This window comes from Rousettus aegyptiacus, unplaced genomic scaffold (assembly GCF_014176215.1).
Source record: "Rousettus aegyptiacus isolate mRouAeg1 unplaced genomic scaffold, mRouAeg1.p scaffold_m13_p_4, whole genome shotgun sequence".
Taxonomy (NCBI): domain Eukaryota; kingdom Metazoa; phylum Chordata; class Mammalia; order Chiroptera; family Pteropodidae; genus Rousettus; species Rousettus aegyptiacus.
In genome coordinates this window covers 3,430,956-3,456,441 of record NW_023416307.1, presented here as the reverse complement: position 1 = coordinate 3,456,441, position 25,486 = coordinate 3,430,956, and the positions used below count along the sequence as shown (strand labels likewise).

General features: G+C 38.3%; 1 protein-coding gene across 10 annotated transcripts in view; it reads left to right on the top strand.

Moving 5' to 3' along the window:
• The window catches only part of TTC3 (tetratricopeptide repeat domain 3), a 99,809-nt gene that overhangs the window by 62,025 nt on the left and 12,298 nt on the right, over window positions 1-25,486 (top strand). For 9 of the 10 annotated variants that reach the window (XM_016123334.2, XM_016123330.2, XM_016123337.2 and 6 more), the window contains 11 exons: window positions 695-751; window positions 1,741-1,814; window positions 3,081-3,245; window positions 5,030-6,089; window positions 6,909-6,974; window positions 11,428-11,577; window positions 18,610-18,749; window positions 21,115-21,183; window positions 22,111-22,207; window positions 23,487-23,587; window positions 25,330-25,420. In XM_016123334.2, the coding sequence (XP_015978820.2) occupies window positions 695-751; window positions 1,741-1,814; window positions 3,081-3,245; window positions 5,030-6,089; window positions 6,909-6,974; window positions 11,428-11,577; window positions 18,610-18,749; window positions 21,115-21,183; window positions 22,111-22,207; window positions 23,487-23,587; window positions 25,330-25,420 (2,070 nt within the window). The remainder of the gene's footprint in view (window positions 1-694; window positions 752-1,740; window positions 1,815-3,080; window positions 3,246-5,029; window positions 6,090-6,908; window positions 6,975-11,427; window positions 11,578-18,609; window positions 18,750-21,114; window positions 21,184-22,110; window positions 22,208-23,486; window positions 23,588-25,329; window positions 25,421-25,486) is intronic. The other variant, XM_016123333.2, reaches the window with a different exon arrangement.

Genomic DNA, 25,486 nt, shown 5'->3' with positions numbered 1-25,486 from the left:
CAAGTCGTGAAACTCGAAAGGAGTTCTTAGGTCATCTCCTGGCATAAAAATGAAAAGTTATTGTCATGATGAAAATGTTAATGTTTTGTGCAATAGGGAAAACAAAGGGACTTTGTTTTGAGTGGTTTCAAATTGAGTTTAAGTTAAATAATTCCAGAGTCGTCTTCCTTTGTAGGTTGTGGCAGTTTTCAAACAGAAGGACGCTGTTTGCCGATTTTTAAGATAAAGTCATCTATACTTGGAATTTTGTCTGAATCCATTCTATCAAATACTGCCTGGCTAACTGTGGAAGTTAAATGCTTCCACATTCACTATCTGTGCCCCGGTGTCTGGCCACGTGCAGAATGTCTGGTTTGCCTTCGTAAAAGGAAGATCATTGAAATACTGCTAGCACGTAACAAATTACTTTAAAAGGCTGATTAATTACTTGGAATGTTATAAACCCTATTAAAAATGAGTTTAAAATGTTGGAATAATTAATTTTAGTTATAACATTAGACATCATTAAACTTTTTCTTAATTTCTATCAAATCATAATACGTGGGCTAACACTATAGTGTTATTTTTGTAAAGCATTTTATGTACTTCAATTCATGATTGATCTATGAAAATCATCATGGTCTCTTTATAATGTACAGTAGCTTCCATAATGCTGTTGTTTGAGTATTCAATGATTTTCTCCCCCATTTTTTAGTTTAATTCTACCAAGATAAAAAACAAAGGGAAGAAAAAGAAGCCAAAAGATTCAAAGGTAAGGAGTATTTTCTGTATTAATTCTTACCTAAAATAATTGGATAACATAAGTTAGAATTAACTAAATCTTGGGGTATTTTGAAACATTTTGTAGAGAAGACTTTCCGAGTGTTAATGTAAAGATATTTGGCAATCTTCTACATTTTGAGGAAATTTAAGTTCATGTTATATGTAAGTAACTCTTAAAATAAGAGACTTTTACCTATCTTGCCACTTTTATTTTCTAAATATTTCCGAGTGAATGTTATGATGTAGGACTCCGGGTGGTCATAGAGCTGAGTGACCAAGGCTACTTGTGGGCGGATAGACTTGAGTTTATTTATATCTCAGTTCTCTGCCAATTTTTATTATTTCTGTTAGGATTTTTATTGTCTGCATGACCTCGGGCGAGTTATTTGACTTCTCGGTGCCCTAGTGGCATCTTCCGTATAAGACATGATACCTATTATCAATAAGTAATGGAGTTTGTGTCTAAAATATTCAAACTGAAGGAGGTGAATATTGGTCATCGTAAGAGTGTCTCAGGACTGATAGGCTCCCTTCCTCCCTCCCACCCAAGGCTCTGCTCCCCGAGGTCATACGGGCATTCTTTTTAAGTCCTGCAGTGGGTTCTTCATGACTCTCGTGTTTAGGGGGTCAAGTAGGGAATAGGGTGAAGAGAATGAACAAATAATAGGGGAGGTTGAGAGCAGCTTATAAGTTCCAATAAAACTTTTCATTTTATCTTTGACTATATATTTTCAGTTTATTTAAAACGGGAACTTAAATGATGTGACATTTAAAAGTTGGCAGATGTTGGAAGCTACCTAAATGATAATTCGGGCCTATGTTTGGCTGTTGAAACTTATATTATGTGTTTCTAGTTCCAAGAAATTTTAACTAAGTGTCATATATTGGCAGTTTGTGTGTGCATTTATATGTGTTCATCAGTTTTAATGGTGATAGTAAGATAAAAAATCATTTTCATTCTTCCGTCTTTTAAACCAGCCTATGTTAGTTGGGTCCGGAACAACCTCAGTAACACCTAATAATGAGACTGTCACTCCAGGAGAAGAGTATAAGTAAGTACAATTAAAAAATTTTTACTTCCTTTTAACTCAAGTATTTTAACTTAGTGGTATTATTTTAATGTACTTTTAAACTTGTGTTTTATTTCCCTAATTTTCTATTTAAAGATATGCATCTATTAATGACAACATGATGTGAATTTATAGCATGGCTTGTCAACATTAAGAACTCATACAAATTGCATTACAATCACAGGGCCAATGACATTAATCTGATAGACTTGAGAACCTACTATGCAAGATACTGTGGGAAAATCCTAGAAAATAGTTTTTAAATATTCAATGAAGAGAATGTCCCGTTGATCATTACTAGCACATTTGCTACAGAGGAATATGTTTTGCAAGCTATATGTGATGTTGTGGTTTAAGCTTAGATATTAGTGATTTTTAATAGCATCTGTTTGTCGAAGCTGTTTTCAAGAAGCAAATAGACGTAGAAGACATAAAACTAGTAAGTAGCAGTGACCTTTTATGTCATATTCCTTTATGAGCTAAAACCAAAAAAACGTTTAATTTTTTTCTCCAATATTTCTTAAAGGTGTTGTAATAACAGTTGTATTTATTGCACAGTCATTTTCACACATTCTTTAAATGGAGGAATTGTTTTAAGTTAAAATAACAATAGCCTATGCTTGGATAGACCTTACGTACCAGGCACTATTCTGAGAGCTTTACATATATAAACTCATTTAATCCATTCTTTCGCCCTAAGAGATAAGTGTCATTATTAAGCTCATTTCACAGGTAAGGAAACTCAGGCACAGTGTAGCGAGTGACATGTCCGAGAACACAAAGCTTGTACATAGCATAGCCAGAATTTAAACCCAGGAATCTGGTAGAAAGCTCACACTCAAACTTCTACATTTTTTTAGAGTACTATAAACTTATACCTTCTTTGTAAAAAATTTTTATTATGTACTTTTTACCAATCTCAATGTCACTTTAATAGCAATTATAATAAAATATTTTTTTTCTCTTTAACAAGTTAAAATGAAGACAGCATCGATTTTTTTTAAACCATGAGTTTTAAAAATTTTGCACTTGGTGGCAAGAGTAATTGCTTAATTAAAAGTGCTCATTCAGTAGCCAGGTGCATGTCTCTTGATTTTGATTGTGGACGTATAACTTTTTGCATTAAATTCTCTGGTAGTATTTTTTTGTATCGTGGTGCTGAATAATATGTTACGCTCTTTATGTTTACTTCAGCTCGTCATTCACAAAAACTTATTATTCACAAAATTGTTTTTTTTTTTTTTTCAGCAGACGCAATTCTAGTTCCACAGGCCCATTTGTGGTGCCTGACCACCTTCGGCAAGATGTGGAAGAATTCGAAGCTCTCTACGAACAGCATTCTCATGAGTACGTCGTCCGCAATAAGAAGCTATGGGACATTAACCCAAAACAAAAGTGTTCGAGTCTGTATGAGTGAGTAGCTTAACATTTCTGCAACTATTTCATACCAAAGCTGCCAGTTAAAGATCTTACATCATTTAACTTGTTTTCTTTATTAAAGGAAGTGTTCATTGGCTCCCAAACTCTGGGGAGAAAAAGTATTTTTCCAGCTTTTGTCCAATATTGTAAATAATTAAGGATTTTTAATTATTAAATTTTGAAGCCTAATAATTATTAACTAAACCTTTATTGTAATCCTACAAACTGTAGTTTTATTCTACACTTAGCTTTGTCGTTTTCTTTTTCACCTAAAAATGCATGGTGAGCGTTTTTCCACATCCTCAACTAGTCTTCAGGAACACGAGTTATTAGCCGCTTGGTGGGCATCACGGGGCCAGCATCCTCACTCACGTTTCCAGCTGTTGCGAAGCTCGCTGCCGAGGTAGAGACCAGCTTCCTTTCACGTGGTCTCTGTTCTTTAGTTCTCCTGTTTCACATTTAAATATTTTTATCCAGGTAGAGAGACTTTATTTTTCAATGATTCTTTTGAGTATTCCTCATGGAGAGAAAAAGTAAATGCATACACATCATTCAGGAATTGTGCCACTGTGACTAAATGGCAGCCGAACGCACCAGCTGGAAAGGTCTGTCTTCAGATAGATAGTGGGGGTTGGTGTCATTTATACCAGTCAGCCAAAATTCCCAGCCTCTCTGCTTTTAGAGTATTCTCATTAAAAATGAAGCTCGATGGGAATCTTAAAGACACGTTTAACCTGTTACCTTGCAAAACATTTGTAGGGGAGTTTCAGTTGTAGAAGTTCTTCTAAGGGGAAAATATTCATGAAACAACATTTAAAAATAGATGGCTTGGTGACTTTTAAGTATTCTGAGTAGCAATGCTGACAGAAGTGGCTTTTGGTCTTTATGCTTCAGAGTATCAGTTGCTTTGAATATAGAGGTTAAGCATTTGTAATTATCCTCTGCGTTTATCTGTAGCAGCATCTGCACAGAAAGTGGTTTTCTTTTGCTTCAATGAGGTTTCGTTTTTATCTTCCTCCTAAATAACTTGTCTTCCTAGTTAGCGTTAATTTCACTGAGAAAGTTTCTTTGGAGATTTTTGCTCTTGAAAAACCTTCTAAGTGGTATGTGGTATGTGTCTTTCTTGCTAGTTACGTCACTGTTTATACTGAACACCAAATTTAAATGAAATAGGAGGCCTCTGTGAGCCTGAGAAACAAATGAGGAAGGAAAATTGCCCAGAGCTGGAGTGAACAAACCCAGTTCAAAGCTGGAGGCAGATAAAGGGACCCCAGCCCTGTTACTGTGGATTTGATCCTGTACTTTATTGGTTTATTGGTCAGATGTGATTAATTTCAGTACCTCTGAAGCATTGCATATTCCTAAACAAAAATTTTAATGGATGTACTATATGTACATTCCAATAGGATATTTTTGGAATTTTATTTTCTCCTTTGACAGTTTTGTTATTGTATTGTTATTTTTCTTGATTAAATTTTACTTTTCATTGCTCTTTAAATAGATTATATAATGGAAATTTATAAAATAACTTTTTAATCCCCTTTTTTCCTAAGAAATGTTTATAGGATTTTCTGAGGGTAAAAAAAATTTTATTCACAGTGTTATTGATTGCAGTTATCCTTTCTCAAATTTAATATGAGTATTAATGTTTTTTGGAGAGGTGTTGAGATCAGCTGGAAGTGAAATAGTATCTGCTTTGGGAGAATTTTTGGGGAAATGAATTTTTCCAAATGAGCAAGTACTTATAACAACTTATGTAAATGCACATTTTTTCCAAGTTACTTCTCTCAGTTGTTGGAGGAGCATGGTCCCTTGGATATGAGTAACAAGATGTTCTCTGAAGAATACGAATTCTTCCCAGAAGAAACTCGACAGATTCTAGAAAAAGCGGGAGGTTTGAAATCCTTCCTCTTGGGATGTCCTCGTTTTGTTGTGATTGACAACTGTATTGCATTGAAGAAAGTCGCGTCACGGCTCAAGAAGAAGAGAAAGAAGAAAAACATTAAGACAAAAGTGGAAGAAATGTCCAGGACAGGAGAGTATTTGCGAGTCAAGCTCCCACTGAATCCAGCTGCTAGAGAATTTAAACCAGACATAAAGTCCAAACCAGTGTCCAGTTTATCTTCAGCACCAGCTTCTGAGGATGTAAAACCCAAACCTCTATCTGCTGATTCTCCTAAAGCAGCCTGTGAAGCCGAGAAGCTGAAACCAGTATCCGAAAATTCTCCCAGATCAGCTTTTAGAGATGAGAAGCCCAGACAGGTGTTTCTTGATTCTCCCAAACGCGTCTGTGATGGTGCTTGTCACCTGCGAGTCCCCTCAAATTCTCCCAAACCCGAGGACATGAAACCAGCCTACTGGACTCAAGCACACTTGGTCACAGGATACTGCACGTATCTTCCCTTCACGGGATTCGACATCACCCAGACACCACCAACGTACATCAGCGTGTTACCGACTGTGCCCCAGTTCACTAGCATTTACGCTCCTCTGGCCAGCATCCCTTCTGAATATCAGCTGCAAAGGTCACTGCCAGTGATGCCATCTTTTGTAGTCAGTGACAGACCAAATAAAAATGCTGCTGTCTATTTCGAGGGTCATCGTTCGAATGCTGAGCGTGCCCTTGGTCACCAGGTAGCCTCTGGAACACAGACCTTTCAGGACTCTGTGGAAATACCGGTAAAGTCACAGTGCAGCATGGGTGGCGCTGATACAGCCCACAGTGAGCCTAGCAGAAGCTATGGTCATTGTGGAAATTCTGCCAGCAAGTCAGAAGGAAATGCAGAAAGTACTGATGAAGCAACAGATATTCCACATACACAAGCTGTTGCCATGCAGGTAAGACTTAAATAGAGAAAAGTCACCTTAATACTGAAGTTAAAAATTTTTTTCATATCCTTCCCTACCTAGATTTTGCATCAGCTGAGAAATAAGATAGAGGAATCAGTAGATGGAGCCAGAACATCACCGTAGTATTAATACAGGCACAGGAGGAAGGTGTAGCCATTTCACTAAAGAGTGTCCTGTTGGTGAACTGGTTACAGACCAGGGTCCCCACCAGTTACAGCAGTGCAGGGCCAGGAGGTCTCCCAGCCTGGGATGCTTGCCTGCCCCATAAGACTTACCGCATGGAGTAGGAGGGGCATGTGCTTTCTGCACAGGTAGCTCACGAGAGAATGAAGAGAGCGTCTGGGCTACAAATGCCCATTTTTCCAACCAAAACCAGGGAGGAGTAGGGGAGTCAAGAGACAGCCTGATGGAGAGGGATGGAGGGAGGTGAATAAAACTTCCTCCCTAACAAGCATGAGAATAAATTTAGGTTTCTCTGCAGTTGACTTTATAGGGCAGGAATTCATTAAACCCTTATTGGGGATTCAGTAAACCCTCACTAATTTTTCTGCTTTCCAGAAAGCTTTGAAAAAACATGTTAAGAGTAAAGCTTTGAAAAAACATGTTAAGAATCATTTTCATTTTAAGTAATTGTAAATGATAGTGCTTTCCTAGTACAGATATTTGTAGAAAACATAGAACATTATCCAAATTGTCAAAAAACAAAAAACCTTGTAAAAATTATAAGCATGTTTTAAAATATTACATAGTGGATTTATTTCACTAGAGCATTTGCGATAGATTGATTTCATGTATTTTACCCGAAAGGTGCCTTGGGATACAACACATCAAGAAGCCAGTACTGAACCACATGATTCTTTTGAGTCACAACAAGTGAGTTGAAATTTTATTAGACTATTTAAAGGTTTAATTTTCATTATTTAATTGAGTAGAAATTACTGGAACTATTTTGGAGCCATCTAATTCCATATAAAATGTTACCATGGAATAAGCTTTAGAGCATAACCAAAACATTACCATTTTGTTTTTATTGCTGGAATTTGGGAAGGACAGGAGGCAGAGGAGTTTGTTTCAAGCTTACTTATTTCATAGTATAATGGCTGTTTTGTAACTGATTAATGAGCCTGTATTAATTATAAATAAGAGCTTATTCACATGAATAATAGAGAACATAGTATAAAGATCTTCACTATTTTAAGAATGATTCATTTAGAAAATCTGTTAAAATCGTGTACTTTGTTAATACTTTGATCAGCTGAAAGGGTTATTGGATAAAATTTAGATTACTTTCTTGACTAAAGCTCATAATAAAATGTGAATAGATCAAATATGTCCCAGTATGCCAGTGTCATGCTCTCTTAAGCCATCATCCTGGAGATAACAGTTACTAAAATTAGACAAGAGAAAGAAATAAGATTGTAAAAGAGGAGGTATAACTATTATTATTTATCAATGCTAAGATTGTGTTCCTGGAAAGTCCATAATGGTCACCCAAAAACCCAATATCAAAATGTAAGAGAATTCGGAAAGATGATGGAAGATAGTACCTCTCCACAGACAGACAACAACCTGTTGCAAAGTATACTGGAAGAAAAAATTCCATTTTCAATAACAAAAAAAAAAAAAATTAAATACTTTATGAAAGAAAAATTTAAAATGCTATTGAAAATCACACAGAAGACTTAAATGAAAAGGTGTTGAATAGGAAAACCTACTATTGTAAAAGAGAGTGGTTTCCCTTAAAGATTTTAATTTAATGCAATCCCAGTACAAACATGAACAGCATGGACTATTTATATGTTGCTGCATAACAAATTACCTAAAAAATAATGGCTTACAACAACAAACATGTTATCCCACAGCCTCTGAGTAAGAGAGAGGAGCAGTTTAGCTGGGTGGTTCCGAAGCTTGCTTCTGAGTTGCAGACAAGGTACTAATCAGGTCTCGGTAGTCTGCAAGGACGCCCTGGGCCTGGAGGTTCCACTTCCAGGATAGCTCACTCACATAGCTGGCGAGTTGGTGCTGGCTGTTGGCAGGAGGCTTCAGCTCCCTGCCTGTGCACCTCCACGTTGGACTGCTTGAGTGTCTTGGGGTTTGGTTTTCCCTAGAGTGGGCCATCCAGCCAGAAGTCACAGTGGTTTTCATGATCTGCTTTAGGAAGTCACACTCTTGTCACTTCTGTGTTTTCTCAGTCACACACACCAACACTCCAACCCTGATACATTGTAGGTGAGGATTATACAAGGGCGTGAATACCAAGTTGTCAGGATCTTGGTGGCTGGCTACTGCACAGGATTTATTTGAATTTGGACAAATTGATTCTAAATTTCATATGAAAAAGTAATCAAGAACACCCATGGAAATGAAACTATAAAGGGAGTTGTAAAGCCAGATATCAAACATAATATGAATCTATGAGAATCCAGTAAAACAGAAGAGTATAGAAATATAGAGTGTAATAAAAATGGAAACTATTGGTGAGAAAAAGTAGATTTTTAAATACATGATGCTAGAAATATGTTGCCATCTAGAAAAAATAATTTGGATCTCTACCTCATTTTCATATACCAAAATAAATTCCAGGTGGATCAAAGTTTTAAGTATTTAAAAATGGACCCGTAAAAATACCCAGAAAAAAAGGGAAATTTTTTTCATTCGATAAACAGCATGACAAAAGCGCGTGTTTATATATATGTACACACACATAATGGGTCTATGCATGTAGGTAGCATTTATATATGTGAACAGATGTACACATGTGGCAAAAAAAAACACAAATAAACTAGGAAAGTTATTTGCAGCATAGCACAGATAGAGCTTACTTTCTTGTTTAACACAAAGTTCCTGAAATCAATAAGGAAAAGATTAATAACCTAACAGAAAAATGGGAGTGGATATGAATAGGTAATTCACTATAAAAGAAATGAAGATGATGTTTAAACATATGAAAAGATGGCCCACTCTGCTTGAATTTAAAAGTTATTTATAAACTATTGAAAAAATGTAAAATATAAATTTCTGCAGAGGGCAGCTTGGAGTTTATCTGCACTCGTGTGTGTGTGGGTGCGGAGAGACTAGTTAACAAGGGTATTTGCGTAGTTGTTTCCTCTGTATTTGTGCCAGCAAAATACTGAATACGACTTAAATATCCATCAGTATCAGACTAGTTAAGTTACGGTATATCATGTAATGAAATACTACACTGTCGTTTAAAAATGAAGCAATTTTATTATTACTCATATGCAATGATTTACAATGATTTGTAATGATTTACCAGATCAGATGTGAAATTAAGCAGGATGACGCAGTTAGAACTTTTTGTTACTATTATTGGTTCAAAGAACTTTATAGTTTCAGCCAATTATAAAATAATATAGCAATTTTAAAAGTAATATAGAGTCCTTAAATTTTTGAATGAACAATAATGAAAATTATGAAAGAGAATTGAAAATGGTCTATCTTCCCATCACCCATGTTAATATTTTTATATGCAGCCTTCCAGGCCTTATTTGAACATTTACATTTAAGTAATAGTGCTTTTTAAAAGATAAGATCATACAATATATGTTTTATTTGAAATTTTTGGTCTTAACATATTGTGCCCTTTTTTTCCATGTCAGCAAAAACAGATTTTTACCATCATTTTTCATTGTATGACCGTATGATAATTCATTTGATTACATGTTTGTTATCAAACATTTAGGTCGTCAGCTTTTCGCATGTACAAACAGTGCTGTAGTCAACATTTTTGCCGCTGTGAATTTATGTCACATAGAATGACTGGTGTTGAATTCTTACACCATACTTACCTTTAAACCAAGTACGCTCTGTTGTTTAATGAGTCATTGATTGTGACCCTCGGTGTTGGGGAAATTCACACACTTCGTTAAACTAGCCCTCAGTTTCAGGCCTTGGCATCGGCATAGCTGCTCGCCGGCTCCTCAACCAGCAGTCAATCCTAGTGTTGCTGCTTTCTGCCGGGACTTTGAGAAGTTGCCTGATATTTCTGAACTTTCATTTTCTGACACATGCACGGTGAAAATGTTTCTTACAGAATTGTGGTGAAGTTTAGATATAATAACATAGAAGAAATAGCACGTAACATCCCGCCTGTCAGTGTGGGGGACTTGCGGCATATAAATTAATTTAGAATGGCATGTTGCTAGTCATTGTAAACTTTTGTTGACTTGAAAATGAAAATACAATCTTAAACTATGGGTTTAAGATTGCTCATAGATCATAGTAAGGTTGACCATTTAGTTTATTACTTAAACATGGACTCTTCATAATGCTAAAACTTCAGTCTGGATGGACAAAACCTGGGATGCTCCAAGCGAACTGGTATATAAGGTCACCCTGGCCATACATCACAGTTCTCTAACTTATAATTCACAGAATTTCAAAACCTCAGTTTCCTGCCTTTTGGCACTAGAAGATGCTTAGGTGCTGGGAGAAGTGCAGGAGATGGGGAAGATGGAGCAAGTTTGGCCATGGGGATTGGTTTCCAGAGCTTGGCTGCCAGAGCCCTCATGTCTGGGTCGAGCAGTCACCTGCAGTGGGGAGGAGCTGCTGGATCACGTAGATGTTCCCTTCAGACACAGATGTGTGATTGCTGACAGTCTTAGCAGTATGAAACGTTTTAAAAATATTGACGTAAATGACGTTTATTGTTTGCCAGTATTTCACATTACTGTATGGCTTCTGTTTTGTTTTTTAAAGCTGGTCCAAGAGATAGTTATAAACTGAAAACAATTCATTGATAATATTTTAACTTATCTTTTTGAAATAATCAGTAACTATCCATTTGAAACACTTAAAAAATAGGGCCAAAGTTAGTATGTACACTTTAAACCTAAAAAAATAGTTCTTGATGTTCATTGTGGAGAATGACATTCACAGCAAACTCGATTTAATACCGAACCCTTCTAAAAGAAAGAAATATTTGTAACTAATTATAGCATAGATTGAAAGTTTCATTATGAATTCCAATCATACAAATAATTTTTATTTTAAAAATAAATCGGACTTTGGGTGGTAAACACAATAGAAAATGCAGATATCAAATTATACTGTACACCTGAAAATTATATAATTGTATTAACCCACATTATCCCAGTAAACTTAATTTAAAAATAAATAAATAAATAAAAAGCTGGCTTTGCTAAATAGTGTTTGGGGTTTTAAATTCTTAATTTATTGTAACATTTCTCTTAAAAATATGCATTTGCTTTATTCTCCTTTTGTTCATTTTAAGAGGCAGTCCCAAACAAGATCAAAGATAAGCATTTTTACAGTTTTAATAGATAATTTTGTAATTTACTTTTAGGGGGATATTTCACAGATTGAAAAGGAGTGCCAAGGTTTACAAGAGCAACTTAAGGAAGCATGGGAAAACTATGAGCAGAGAAAACTCAAGGGCTCAGAAGAGACCAGGGACCTGGAAGAAAAATTGAAAAGGAACTTAGAAGAAAACAAGGTAATTCTATTTGAAGCATGTAGCATAATTAGGAGAATTATTTTTGTGCAGCTTGATTAGCCGAGCATTGTTGGCTAAACAATGGATTCTTTCTCAGTATTGCCTGTTTCAAATCTGTCCATGATATATTAAAATGACAGTGTTTTTTTGCAGTATTTTAGAATTTCTACAAGTCACCAGTAGGAAAAGGGCTGTAAATCTGGGTTTTTGTTTACCTGAAATTCTGTTCGCTTTATTAACTGAAACTCTTTTTCTGGTGGCTAAGTTCCGAGTTAAGTTGTTTCTGTTGGCGGGGCAGTGTGACATTAGTGGTTCAGAGTGTGAGGTCTGGAGCCACACTGGCCGGGTTTAGATCCAGGCTTGGTTCTGTACAAGTTGTGATCTTGAGCAGGTGACCTAACTTCTTGGTGCTTTTAGTTCCTTATATGGAAAATGTGGGAGGTAATAGCTCTCAGTTTGTGGGGTTAGATTAATCATAAAGTACTTAAAACTGCCTGGTGCATAGTAAGGGCTCTGTAAATCTTGGTTGCCGCTATTATTATTGCTACTGTTATCATCATCATCATCATCATCATCATCATCTTACTTCTAAGGAAGTGTAAGAATAACACATAGAGCTTGTGCATACCAGCACTATAAAGTCACCCAGAGCATCTTGTTTGAGTCTCTTGGTGTTGAAGTTTGTTAACTAAGATACACCATCAGTTACACGTAACTGCTACTGGAGTAATCCCAATTAGTGGCAAAGTCAGACTGCATTAGTAGGAAAATGGAACGAATTATAGATGTGAGGAAAGCTCAGTTTGTTTCTTTTTAGAAACCAAGGTCTTTCATACAGCAGTAATAAAGGGATGGTAGTCCATTTAAGAAAGAATTTGTTCCAGAAGTCTGGATCAATAGCTGGGGTAACATATTAAATAGAATAAGATTAGCTTAGTGGGACCTTAATTAAGAAACTCATTTATGGAGTTTAAGTGTACCTAGAAGAAATGGGACACTTTGAAAAGATAGCCATTGTCACATTCCTTAGGATCTGTTTATACTTGGGATGGGACTGGAGAGGATTCTAAGAATGAGAACATTAGAAGGAACCTGGCTGAATGAGGTCTCCCTGATTGGCAGAGGAAAAAAACAAAATAAAACCCTGCCTAGCACAGTGACTTGTGGAACACAAGTTTAAATAAGCTACTTGGAGTTGGATGGAGGACTTAACAAAATAAAGTATTTTTTTATTATTATTATTATTATTATTATTTACACCTACAGCACCTGGTCTTCCTAGGTGATCTCCCATCCAAGTACTAACCATGCCCGACCCTGCTTAGCTCCAAGATCAGACATCAGGCTTATTCAGGGTGGCATGGCCGTAGACCATGGACTGTGGCTCCACTGGGGCATGAACCCAGGACCTTCTGCATGTATAGCAGACATGCTAACTGCTAGACTAAGGAACCATGTCCAAAATAAGGTATTTTTATAAACCTTTATTGCCTCAGAATATTCCAGTTTAATAAATCTGTATAGGAATGCCTACGGCCACCACATAGATGAGAGCAGATCGGGGGACATGGCCACCTAATGGTGTTTGAGGGTTTCTGGCAGAGTCTTGTTTAGCTTTGTAAACTGCTGGTCTGACCGCGTCCTACATCTGTGCAGTTCAGGGCTTCTTTGTACACTTTGCCAAGAAACAGAGCAAGTCAGGCGCCAGGAGCAGGGCCGTTAGGGTGTAGCTCTGAGTGGTGAACTGGGTTTCGTGTGCTTTTGAACTTTGTGAAGACGCTGGGTGTGGTTTGATGTGGTTGCACTCGAGAGTGCGGTCAGTCCATTTTTTAGAAGAGCTATTGTTTTGTACCCCCCACAGGCCTATGTCAGGTTATTCTAAGACTTCCCATGTGAAACGTGTACTGTGTCCCGTCAAGGTAAATTGCTCACCTGAATTCCTTAGGCGGTGTCCACACAAGAGCAGATACGATTTAGCTATGGCCATTTCTTCATTAATCGTGATTATGCTCATAATTAGCTCTTTGAGAATTCCTTTACAAACATAAAAAAGTGTGGTCTTATGACTAGGTCACCGAGGTTATGTGATCTAGCCAACTTTTACTTTAAAGCGATTTGATACCATATTTGCACGCGTTAGATGTCACACTGTCTTCCCCTCATAGAGACGAGAGAGGTGAGCAGCTCTAACAAATCACGTCTCAGTGCTCCAGGGTTCTGACTGCCTGGGCCGAACCAGCACCACTCCACAGCTCTGCGGCCTCAGACAGTTTACGCTCTCAGGTCCTCACCATAACATAATCTCTGCTTCGTATACTCTGTTTGTGAGGACTCATGGGTGTTGGGAATGGGGGGACAGCCAGAGATAAGTACAGCAGAAGGAAAATTGTCCCACCTGAAATGCCAGTCATACCCCTGTTGAGAAAAATCACTTATTTACAAGGCATTTGAAAAGTGCTTAGAACATATTAAGCATCAGTAAAAAATCAAGCTAGCTATTGTATATAGTTGATGGGGGGTTATTATCTTGAGCCAGGAATGGCCTGAATAGATAATTAGTCCAGTTATCTACTGTCCGCCAGAGAAAAACGGCCATCCTGAAGCCAGTCACCTGTTGTTTTTATTCTACCTCTAACCTGCAGCTGGCGGGTTATGCCTGGCTGTGGTATTGCTCAGGGGCGTGTGTTCTTTGTTGTTTTATTGAGATAAAAATCACACAATGGAAAATTCACTGTTTTAACCAATTCATTGTTAAAAAGTGTACAGTTCGGTGGTTTTCATTCTCAGAATATTGTGTGACCATTACCACTCTCTCATTTCAGAACCATTTTCATCACCCCAAAAAGAAACCCCATACCCATTAGGCAGTCACTCCTAATCCTAAAGCTGAGATGTGTATTTAGTTGACATGGCTTTTAAAACACAGGCAAAATAACTTTGGCCCAGAATAATTTATGGAAGAGAATTTTTGAACTTGTTCTTGTCTACATTAGGGCACAATCTTGAGCCCTGCCTACCGAAACTTCCTCAGCCCCCATCTGTGTAGAGGTAAGGATCACAGTCCTTGCCAAATTCAGCCTTTTGTTAACATTTATGGAGGTCGTATTGCGTGTGTCTGGCATTCTCAATTTTGACCTTTTTACCTGTATTAAAATCTCAGAATGGTGCTGGTACACTCGTGTGACAGCATGGTGCACTACTCCTATTTCCTCCAATGAGGAAATGGAGCCCGAAGCAGCTAGTGCAACTTGCTGAGTCACGCCAGGACCACGTGGCAGAACAGTTAGTGTCAGGCTCCAGATCCCTTACTTTTGTCCTCCCTTAAGTGAACAGCAGTTCCACAGCCTGAAAAGCATTCTTGAGCACCGCGTGAGCAGCGCAGGTGTAGCAGGTAATCGCTGCCATGTGACACTGAGTTAACTGCCATCCACACAGCATCAGTGACATTGCCGCAACGGTGAGCATTAGCGTGTGTGGCTGGGGGTAGCTGCTCTGTCGGCCTTGGCTGGGCTGTATCACCTTTGGGTCAGTTCAGGCTCTGCTGTTCTTGGGTGTTTGCTCCTCCACCTGGGACCAGCTGGCCGGGGATTGATCTAGAATGGCCTCGGCCAGGGTGATTGGGGAAGCTAGTTGTGCTCCATGTGTCCTTCACCTCCCAGAAGGCGCAAGAGCAAGCAAGGGCAGTCTCATAAGCTCTTTCAGGCCTCGGCCGACGTCAGGTCCGCTGATATCCCGGTAGGCAAACCCAGTCACAGAGCCCAGCTTAGAGGGTGGGGAAGAGACTGCCTGTTCAGTGAAGGGGACTGCAAGGTCCTATGACCAAGGGTATAGTAGAGGGAGGGGCGAGGATGAGTGCCGTCCCTCCGCCACAGTGGGCCAGGCCAGCAGCGATCATTCACTGTTAAGAACCTGTCCACTATTGGTGCCCGCCTCCAGCCTCGGCCTCCTCCCCTAACAGTTCTCCACACTGTCCTCTGCACTTTGTGGGTGACATCTGGCCTGTGGTTTCTCACTCCTGAGCCTTTTCTGGGCATTGCCCCTCGTGCCTCAAGTTCGTTCCTATGCCTGGCTCACTCCTCCTCAGGGTCTGGGGGAGGAAGTGGTCACTGCTGGCAGTCTCAGGCTTGGCCGAGGGCCCTGGCTGAAGCAGTGGTGATAACGGTACCTGCTGTTACTATGTAGTAATGACCACTCTGTTTTCGTCTGTCAAAATGCAGTTTACATACCATCAAATTCATCTATTTAAAGTATATAGTTGCCTGTTTTCAGTATATGGACAGAATTGTGCACACATCACCACATTCTAAGTTTAGAGCACCTCATCACCCCCCAAAAAAATCTCAGATTACTGCTAGTCACTCCCCGTTGTCCTCCCACCCAGCCCTAGGCAACCACTGGTTTACTCCATAGGTTTCTGGGCATTTTGTATAAATGGAATCATGCCGTATATGGTCTTTTGTGAGTACCTTCTTTCACTTAGCACAGTGTTTTCAAAATTCACGTATGGCCGTGTGTGTGTAACATATGTTAGTACTTCGTTCCTTTTAACTGCCGAATAATATTCCATTTTATGGCCGTATCACATTTTATTAATTTATCAGTTGATGGGCGTTTGAGTTAACCACTTTCTGACTGCTATGAACATATGATACAAGTTTTTCTGTGAATATGTGTTTTCATTTCTTTTGGGTATGTATCTAGGAGTAGAATGTCTGGGTCATAGGTTAGATCCATATTTAACTGCCAGACTATTACAAAGCAGCTGTACCATCTTGTATTCCCGCCACCGGTGTGCGGGGTTCCACTTTGTTCACATTCTCCTTAACATTTGTTACCATCCACTGCTTTGATATTGCCGTCCTGATGGGAGCGAAGTGGTATCTCATTGTGGTTTTGATTTGCATTTCCCTGAAGCTAATGGTGTTGAACATCTTTTCATGTACTTATTTATTCGTATATCTTCTTTGGAGAAAGTCTTTACTATCCTTTGCTCATTTATTAATTGGATTATTTGTCTTTGTTGTTAGATTGTAAGAGTTTTTAAAATGTATTCTGGATACAAGTTGCTTATTGGATATCTGATTTATAAATATTTTCTCCCACCTTCCATACTTGCAGACATATTTCTCCCATCTTTATTTTGTGAGTTATCTGTTCACTTTCTTGGTGATATCATTTATAGCACTAAAGTTCTTAATTTCAGTGTAGTTCAGTTTCTCTGTTTTTTGTCACTTATACTTTTGGTATTATATCTAAGAAACTATTGTTCAATCTGGAGTCACCAGAATTTCCTCCTGTCTTCTAAGAATTGTGTGGTTTTAGCTCTTCCATTTAGATCTATGATCCATTTGGAGTTGATTTTTGTGAATGTGTAGTAATTTTCTCTTATACATATTTCCCCCACCAAACTGTGATCTCCCTTATGGTAAGGGAGGTTGAGGGTAAGGACTGTTTCTCAGTCATCTTGGGACCTTAGCGTATACACTCAGAGCCCACCAATGGTATGACATCACGTGGCCGTGAGCCCCTGAGCTGCACTTAGTGAATCATGTCTTCATATTCTCTGTCAGTCTGTATCAGAGGGCATCAGCCCTACGCATTCTGTGAAGGTAGTGGCTTTATCTGTTGCAGTTTATTTATTGCTGGTATGTAGTTGAGGATACTACCCATTCATTCACTTGACAAATAGTTATTGGATGCTCTTGAGTGCCAGATCCTCTGCTCTTTGCCTGGGACTTCTGTGCAGTGTTTTTCTGAGGCCACACTTGTAAACTTCAGCTCTGTTCCATCAAAATAATTGCAGGGTCAAATTATTTCTTACATATATTGTCGATTCACAGATTTTTATTTAAATATCCACATCTAGGTTAATTTCCCCATTTCCTGTGCCTCCTATTTTCTGCATCGTCTATATTTTGCTTTTTTGTTAATAGGATTTTCATTCATTCATTCATTCATTCATTTATCCATCCATCCATCCATCCATCCATCCCAAGGTCACCTTCTGCTTTACATCTTATATCCAGCCGGACTCGTGGTCTTATCCATTCTGACCGTCTAAAGTGTCCTTTACTTCTTTTTGTCATCCCGTTACCACCATCATGCTCATTGTCTCACCTGGGCTGTCGCAGTGAGATTTTTAAGGAATTTCCCCTTTCTCTTATCTAGAGTCTTTAACATTAAGGGTTATAACTCATAATGGGTTATGAAATCAGTTTAATGATAATGACTGGAATTGTTTTTAATAGAATAGAAATGTTAGAAATCATCTTAGAAATTAAGGGCAGTTTTTTTCAGTGTATGAGTGTCTATGCACCTTATAGATCATTATTAAAATTTATTTCATTGTAGGTCACAGTCAAGCAAATATGTTCTGGTCTAACACTTTCATGTACCCCTTTGCCCACCCTTTATCCATCCGTCTCTGTGTCCTTCAGAGTTATTTTTTCCAAACCAGAATCTTGTCATCTCACTGCCTGCTTCAGAACCTTCTCTGGTTCCCTGTTGTCAGCAGGGTGAGTTCCACACGCCTTAGCGTGACTTACAGGGCCCTAAAGGGCCCTCGGCTGCCATCCCTCTGCCCTGCCTTCGTCACGTCCACTGTGTACTATGGCCGTGTTGCGCCTCTGGCTTTGTTCAGATGCGCCTCACTCTCACCCTTCTGCCTTGCGGTTCCTGCTGCTTGGCATCCACACTTCGAGTGGCAGGCTCATCGTCGAAGACCAAGGTCAGATACCGCTGATTGGGAGAAGCCCTTTGCAAGTACTGGATACCTAGCATGCCTTTGTCCTTGGTTTGTTTCCCCACCAGCCTCCCCCTAGCCTGATTCCATGAGGACAGATGAGGGCTTGAGGCCGAAGATTGCATGACTTTGTGTCCCAGGATCAGCTGGGTTGCACAGGCTGCTCCAGCCAGCCCTGGGTGTGTGTTTTGAGCTGCAGTCATTGATTAAGCTTGTACGCCACCACATCTGTAATCTTTTGGGTTCTTTTTTTTAAAAGTATATTTAAATACTTGCTAAAATGTTTTTAGATTTCAAAGACAGAATTAGATTGGTTCCTTGAAGATTTGGAAAAGGAAATAAAAAAATGGCAACAGGAAAAAAAAGAGATCCAAGAAAGACTAAAAGCATTGAAGAAGAAAACGAAGAGGATTTCAAATGCCATTGAAATGTAAGTAACAATTGAAAGGCAGTGATTTTTACTGTTGTTTTTTTTTTTTAAGTGGGGTGGGGTTCTTTGGAGGTATTTTAACGTTTTTGATATTCACTTTTGAACTGTGTCAAGTAAAGTGAAATTTTTAGGTACTGTTTTCTCATTTTAAAGCACATCTGTTGGAGGAATTATCTCACTGAAAATTTTTTCTAAACCTACCGCGTTTGCAGATAAATAAGGTGGAGCTGCAGATCAGCAAAGAATAAGTTCCTTCCGGTCTGAGTACCACCTCTTGTGAATATTTACCTCTGACACTTTTTTCTTATCTAGAAAATGAGGGGGCTAGTTAGATCTTAAGCTTCTTTTAGGCACTAAGATTCCTTGATGATTTTATTATTACTTTCACCCCGAATCCTTGATTTATTAAGTTTGATACTGTGGTATGAAGGATTTAGAAATGCGTGTGGGTATTAATTAGAGTTGTCAGATGGGCCAAACTGGTTTTAAGATTCTCTGTGATCGATTCCTAACCCGTCTTCCCTACATAGTGATATGTCGTATGATTCCACAGTCTACCACTGTGACGAAACACCCACAACTCAGTGGCTTAAGTGAGCAGCCATTTTGTTTGCTCTTGATCTGGCAGTCTGGGCCGAGCTCAGTGCAGCCATTCTTCTGCTGGGCTCGCCCGTGGCATCCGGCTGCATGTAGCTGGGTTTCGTCGGGACTGGGCCCAGCTAGGGTGCTGGGATGTCTTGGGCTCTCCATACAGTTTCACAGTATCTCCTCCACGTGGCCTCTTCATGTGACTTATCTATATGGTTTCTCCATCTGGTGTCCAGCATGGTAGCCAGGCTTCTTGGGTAGTGGCCAAGGGCTTCCAAGATTGCAGAAGTGGAAGCTGCTAGGCCTTCTGAAGGGTTAGGCCCAGGACTGTCAGAGCATCACTTCCACCACATTCTCTTGTTTCAAGCAAGTTGCAGGCCTGGTCCAGATGCAGGAGCATGAAAACGGGAGGCACGGTTCACTGGGGCGCATCACCATGCCCATGTTCCAGGGCATTTGTGTTTTATCCACTTGCCATGCCATGTGATCAGATGACGTTCATTATGCATCTTGATAGCGTTACATTTGGGCAGTTTTTAGGCAGTCCTTAAAAGAACAATGATGTGTACAACACTGCCTATGTCAATTTGATTATGCTCTAAGTAGTTTAATAGGTGGAACACATTTACAGAAAAACATTTGTAAAGCTCTTTACCTTTTAATATTTGAACAAGTCTAGTCTTAATCACTAGGTTATTGAAAAATTCAGGAATTTATATTTAATATATGTTTTGATTTGCTCAATTCAGACATACTGTCAAACTAGACAAAGTAAATGGAGCTATTGATAATTTTTTTTGTACTAACATAAAATTCAATATTTCTGCCAAGAAATAAACTTTTAAATTTTTTTTATTTTATTAATATATTTCTTTGCCTTTTTCCGTCACCGTTTAAAGATAAGCCATAGGCTTTCTCTGTGGTTTTTGTACTTTCCAAATAAATGCATTAAAGCTAAATTTTTATATTTAGATTTTAAAGTAAAACCGTAAAACCTTTTGGACCTCTTAGATAAGCACAAAGGATATGATTTGATTTTCCACATTTTAGATCACACTTAATGTTCATTAAAAAGTGCATGGGACATAAAGAGCTCGTGACTGGGGCGGTGTTACAGAGGAGAGGCAGCTGTGAAAGAAGGCATGCGTCTCCAGCATTGCGTGCTTGGAAGGATTATTTTACAAAACAAGTAAAATGGCATTTAAACTGGTTCTTAGAGGACACTTGGGGTTTTTAGCAAGTAGAGATGACTGAAAGGGTGTGTAGGAGAGCGTGACAGAAGCAGCAGAACTTACTGTGTTGTGTGCAGGGCATTGCTTAAGACTCACTCAGTTTCGAAGGGTTATCAGTTGCACGCATGTGAGAGTATGTGTGAGTGTCTTGAACTTTTAAGTTCTGTTTTAAAGAACAGAAGGCTACTTTCATTTGCGTGAGGACCACTGGTCATACTGACGACGATCCAACGCCATCTGTACCTCCGTCTTGTTTGGAACACTCGGGTGGTCTTTGAAGTGGACTGAGGCAGGGGGGCTGTACTGCGAGTGTGCAACTTAGTAAGGAAATAAAATGGCTGAATAGGCGATCTGCTCTCCAGGTGCAAAAGGAAAAACAACCCTAATTTTTACCTATTTAATGGATATTAGAAAGGAAACAAAGTGTAGAAACTTATAAAGAATTCAAGAATTTGTGCATGGATGTAGGAGAATTTACTCTGTGGAATCAGGTTTTTGAAAAATATGAGAAAATTAATTAAAATTCCGTAATTATGCTTTTATAGGTACACCCAGAAAAATGATGGGAAGGATAAAGAACACGAATTTCTTCTGGATCAGTTCCCTGAAATCAGGCAATGAAGCTTAAATTTTTTTTTTTTTATATCTCATACTTTTAATGCCGGAGACACAGACACACTAGACTTCTAAATATATAATTGCGTCCATTTCTTTTAAGTAGTTGTTTCTTTTTTGTTTTTGTTTTTTTATTCTTTATTCAAATAAGTTTATTCTTTAAGTATTTTTATTTTATGATGTTCCTACTTTAATTTCACATTGTCAATATTAAAATTTCTAAATTTATTGTTGATTACTCCTTTTTTTCCCTTGAATTAACTTGTTACCAAGAATGTATTTGCAGAACTTTTGAGTTACTTGAAGTAACAGTCTCAGCTATATTGTGGTAGATCTGTTGCTCCATGATTATAGATATAGTAAAGAATTTTTATTATGAACCTATAAAAAGTTTCCTTTTAATCTTTATTAATAGGAACAGTGTTTTCATATGCTAGTAACAAGCATTCAGGAGTAAGCTGTTATATTCTGCTTTTCTCATTTAATATTATTTCGTATACGCAGTTCCATTCACATTATGGTCCATTATAAACATAATGCCATGAACAACTTTGTATGTTTTTTTCCTTTGGGTTATTTCCTTATAATATGTGTCAAGATAGAATTTCTGACTGAGAGGATGAGGAGTGTTCTGTAATGTTTATTAAAATAGCCAGATTACACTCCACCTACACTCATAAAAATGGTGAACCGGTTTCTCAGCATTCTGACCACATACTCAGTTGTAAGTTCATATCTCCCTTTGATCATTTCTACAGCGCAAAGAGCACATGTGAGTCTGTAGTACACAGTAATGTATTAGGCGAGAAGTTACCCTAGGTGGTGTTATGTCTTTTGGTGGCATGATTTCAAAGTTAACGTGGCTTTAGCCTTTGTCATCTTACTAGTTAAATTTTTTCAAAAAGTTTTTTCTTTGATATTTGCAGTAATGCATTTACAAACGAGAAAGTGAAAATAGAAGAGTGTGTAAAGAAAGGGAAAGAACATCATGAAGAGATTCTTCAGAGAGCTGTGGCTGCAGAGGTAAGTCCAGGACACTTGGTGACTGACCGATGCAGCAGGTTGTCGTTGGTTTGCTCTGTGTTTAATTACATATCAGGCATGACAACATTACTGGAAAATGCAGAGGCGGAGGGGTCTCCGGTTACCCATAGTGCTACTGCTGCCCGGACAAGCGCTCTTTGCTCGCCTATAGCTTTTTAACTTTTTACACTTATACCTACGTTGTGTTACACAGCTGTGCTCAGAGTGCACACCAAAATCTGTAACCTGCTTTCCTTATTGAACATTATAATTCAGTCATTTTTCATGCTTTCCACTTTGATTGGCTTCATCATATTTAATCAAGTGATGTACCATAACATCAACCATAAAATATTTGCCAGTAGTAGAAGAGGAACTTGAAAATAATCCACTAAAAATATACTCTCCTCCCCCAGAAGGGTATATACTAATGTTAGTATACTATTTTGAGAAACTAGTGAGACAAAAATACAAATAATGACCCCTTGCTCTATTTTATTTTGTTCCCGAAACATGGTTGTCTTCATTTGTGTAATTGGGAACTAAATGTTATTTATTGGTATATATTATATGATTATCCTGAGAAAATAAGAAGAGCCTTAGCTTATGTGGTCTACAAACAGGAGTCAAGTAAATACCGGCTATGCAGTTGCTTCTAAGGAAAGGGAGGAGAATAAAAGCCAGAGGACCAATCCTTTGTGGATCTCGAGCTTGCTCTGTTCCCACTTACCACCACCACTGGCCTTTTGTCTAGTGGGACCCGCCAAGGTTTACCAACACCTGATTGAAACAGGGCAGTTCTGCGTTTCCTTAGTGACTCTTGCAAAAGTGGCCAGTTGGCCCTTGGGGAAGCCAGAGAGTCTGAAGTTTTAAAACCATGTCCCAGGGGTTTTTGATGCCCGTGCTGAGAATCTGGGAGGGTGCAGCCTTGGGGTCATTCTGCAGTGCCCCTCTGCCCACCCACCCCCACCCCTCTCCTCACGTGGAAGGCCTAGGGTAGGGGTCATGCATACCAGGTATATACACACAGCTCTGTGCTTGTACATGGCTTAAACAGTAAGCCCTGGGGGAGAGTTTCATATTTGAGAAAAGTATCATTTAGAGTATCTAAAAATTTTAATTCATGTTTACTTGAGTGAAATTATTACCAAGTTCTGGTGATTGTTATATGTCGTTTAAGGAGAAACTTCAAAGTGGTTTAAAATATATGTTTTAACTTTTAAAATACTTCCCATTTTTCAGTTTTAAAATACTTAAATGTTCTCTAATGTAATGATAGGTATCTGTGCTTGAAAACTGGAAGGAGATGGAAGTGTTTAAGCTCCAGATCATGGAGTCACAAGCAGAAGGGTATCTGAAGAAGCTGAAGCAGTTGAACAGGTACTGTGTGCTCTCCTCACTGTCTTTCCCAGTGTGTCAGTAAATAAAAGTTCCCGGTGATTTGAGAGAAAAAGTTTTATATTAGTCAGGACCTTTTTCTTTTTAATAGTTATACAATTACTTCTACATGTTCAGTTGTAGGAAAATCAAAACATACAAACAAAAATGATACAAATCACCTGTAATTCTAAATTGAGGTATAATTAGTTAATATTTTAGAATAAATTTATTAAGTATTGGAAAAAAGGAAAATTTATAAATTCTTTTCACTACGTAGTATATAGGAAATTTCCTTTCGTATCAGTAATTAGATTTATCATACCTAATTTTGAAAGGCTGAATAATATTCCAGCATACAGACGTGTCCTGATGTGTCAGACACCACTGTGGTGGGAGGCTGTGTGGTTTGTGCATTTTGTTAGTAAATGCTGCACTACAGCAAGTATTATTGTAGCTAAATTTTTATACACGTTATTAATCGTGTCTATGCTATGAATTTCTGGAATAAAGATCACATTTTCAGGGTTTTCAAACATTTTGCCAAATTGCCTTCCATAAGTTACTTAGCAATCCTAATGGCAGAGTATGGGACTGTCATTTCTAAGGAGGTTTATGGACGTTCATTTTTTCAGCTCTCGTAATCTTTACCTGTTTTGGGTTTTAGACTAAGGTTTGCCTGGGACTCCTCGAGGGTCTTCCGTCCAGCATGTACACTTCTCTGTGTGGGTTCCCACACATTTCCCTCTGGTCCTTTTACTATGTTCCACACACAGGGTTTGACTTTTCTGTCCTATGTTTTTCATCCTTCCCGGTGCTTTTTTGGTTTAATTTAAAACTCTCTGCTGAACCAGAGTTTCTGTGGGTCTCAGAAAAAAAGTTTTAATGTCTAATTCTTTATTTCTTAGTTTTCCCAAGACTTGTTTTTTTTTTCACACAAGAACACCTTCTGATTAAAGGTAAAGTAACGTGCTGATTGAGCTGATAGGACCTACAGCTGAGGCTGGGACCACGTGGTGTTCACATGCAGCGTCCAGCACTCGCCACAGGCTGCACACCCATCGTGGTGCATCTGAGAAACTGAGAGAGCTCAGACCCAGTTTATCTTCTTAAACCTCATGGTACACGTAGCTTCTCTCTTAGGGATTCCATGCTAACTGCTTGTTCCACCAAAGGACAGCAAAAGACAAAAGGAAAGCTCTTTGTATTCTTGAAGTTGGATAATGAGAACTGACCATCGCAGGTTGACAGTGTTATCGATTTCTCAGTTAAGGAGTAGAAAGTTTGTGTGTCACCAGTAGACCAGGTTCATGCGGTATCGAGATCATAAATTTACAACAGTCTCTGAGGCCACACCCTTTATTTACAAGGAGATGGAAATGTTGGAAATATTTCAGGCTGCCCTTTTTTTAATGTAAAGATAGCCTTTAGTGTTAAACATGAATGTCAGGTGAAGAATGGCCAAATATTCAAATTTGAGGGAAGAAATTAAAATTCAGGTGAATATTTGCTCTCTGCATATCAGTCTTAGGGTTTTGGTTAGGTCAATAATTAAAATTTCCATTCCATCTCTAATGGTAAAGTTTTAAAATACACAATTCCTTAAAAATAGTTTTGTGTGTGTGATCATGTGAAATGTCTCTTATATGTTAAATGTTTATTTTCATTTGTACTTTAGTGCTTTCAGTTTTTAAAAATATTTTTAAGTGGATGTTAGGCAATTCCTTATTTTTCTCCTTTTGCAGTGATTCTGCAGCATGTCCTGACCTGGAGTCTGACCTGTGTTCATGGGAATCATTTCTTTCTAATGTTAGAGAAGAAATTGAGAAAGCAAAGGTAAGTCATAAAATGTTTTATAATTCTGTCAAAATCTGTATGATAGTTATAATTCTCAGGAGGCTG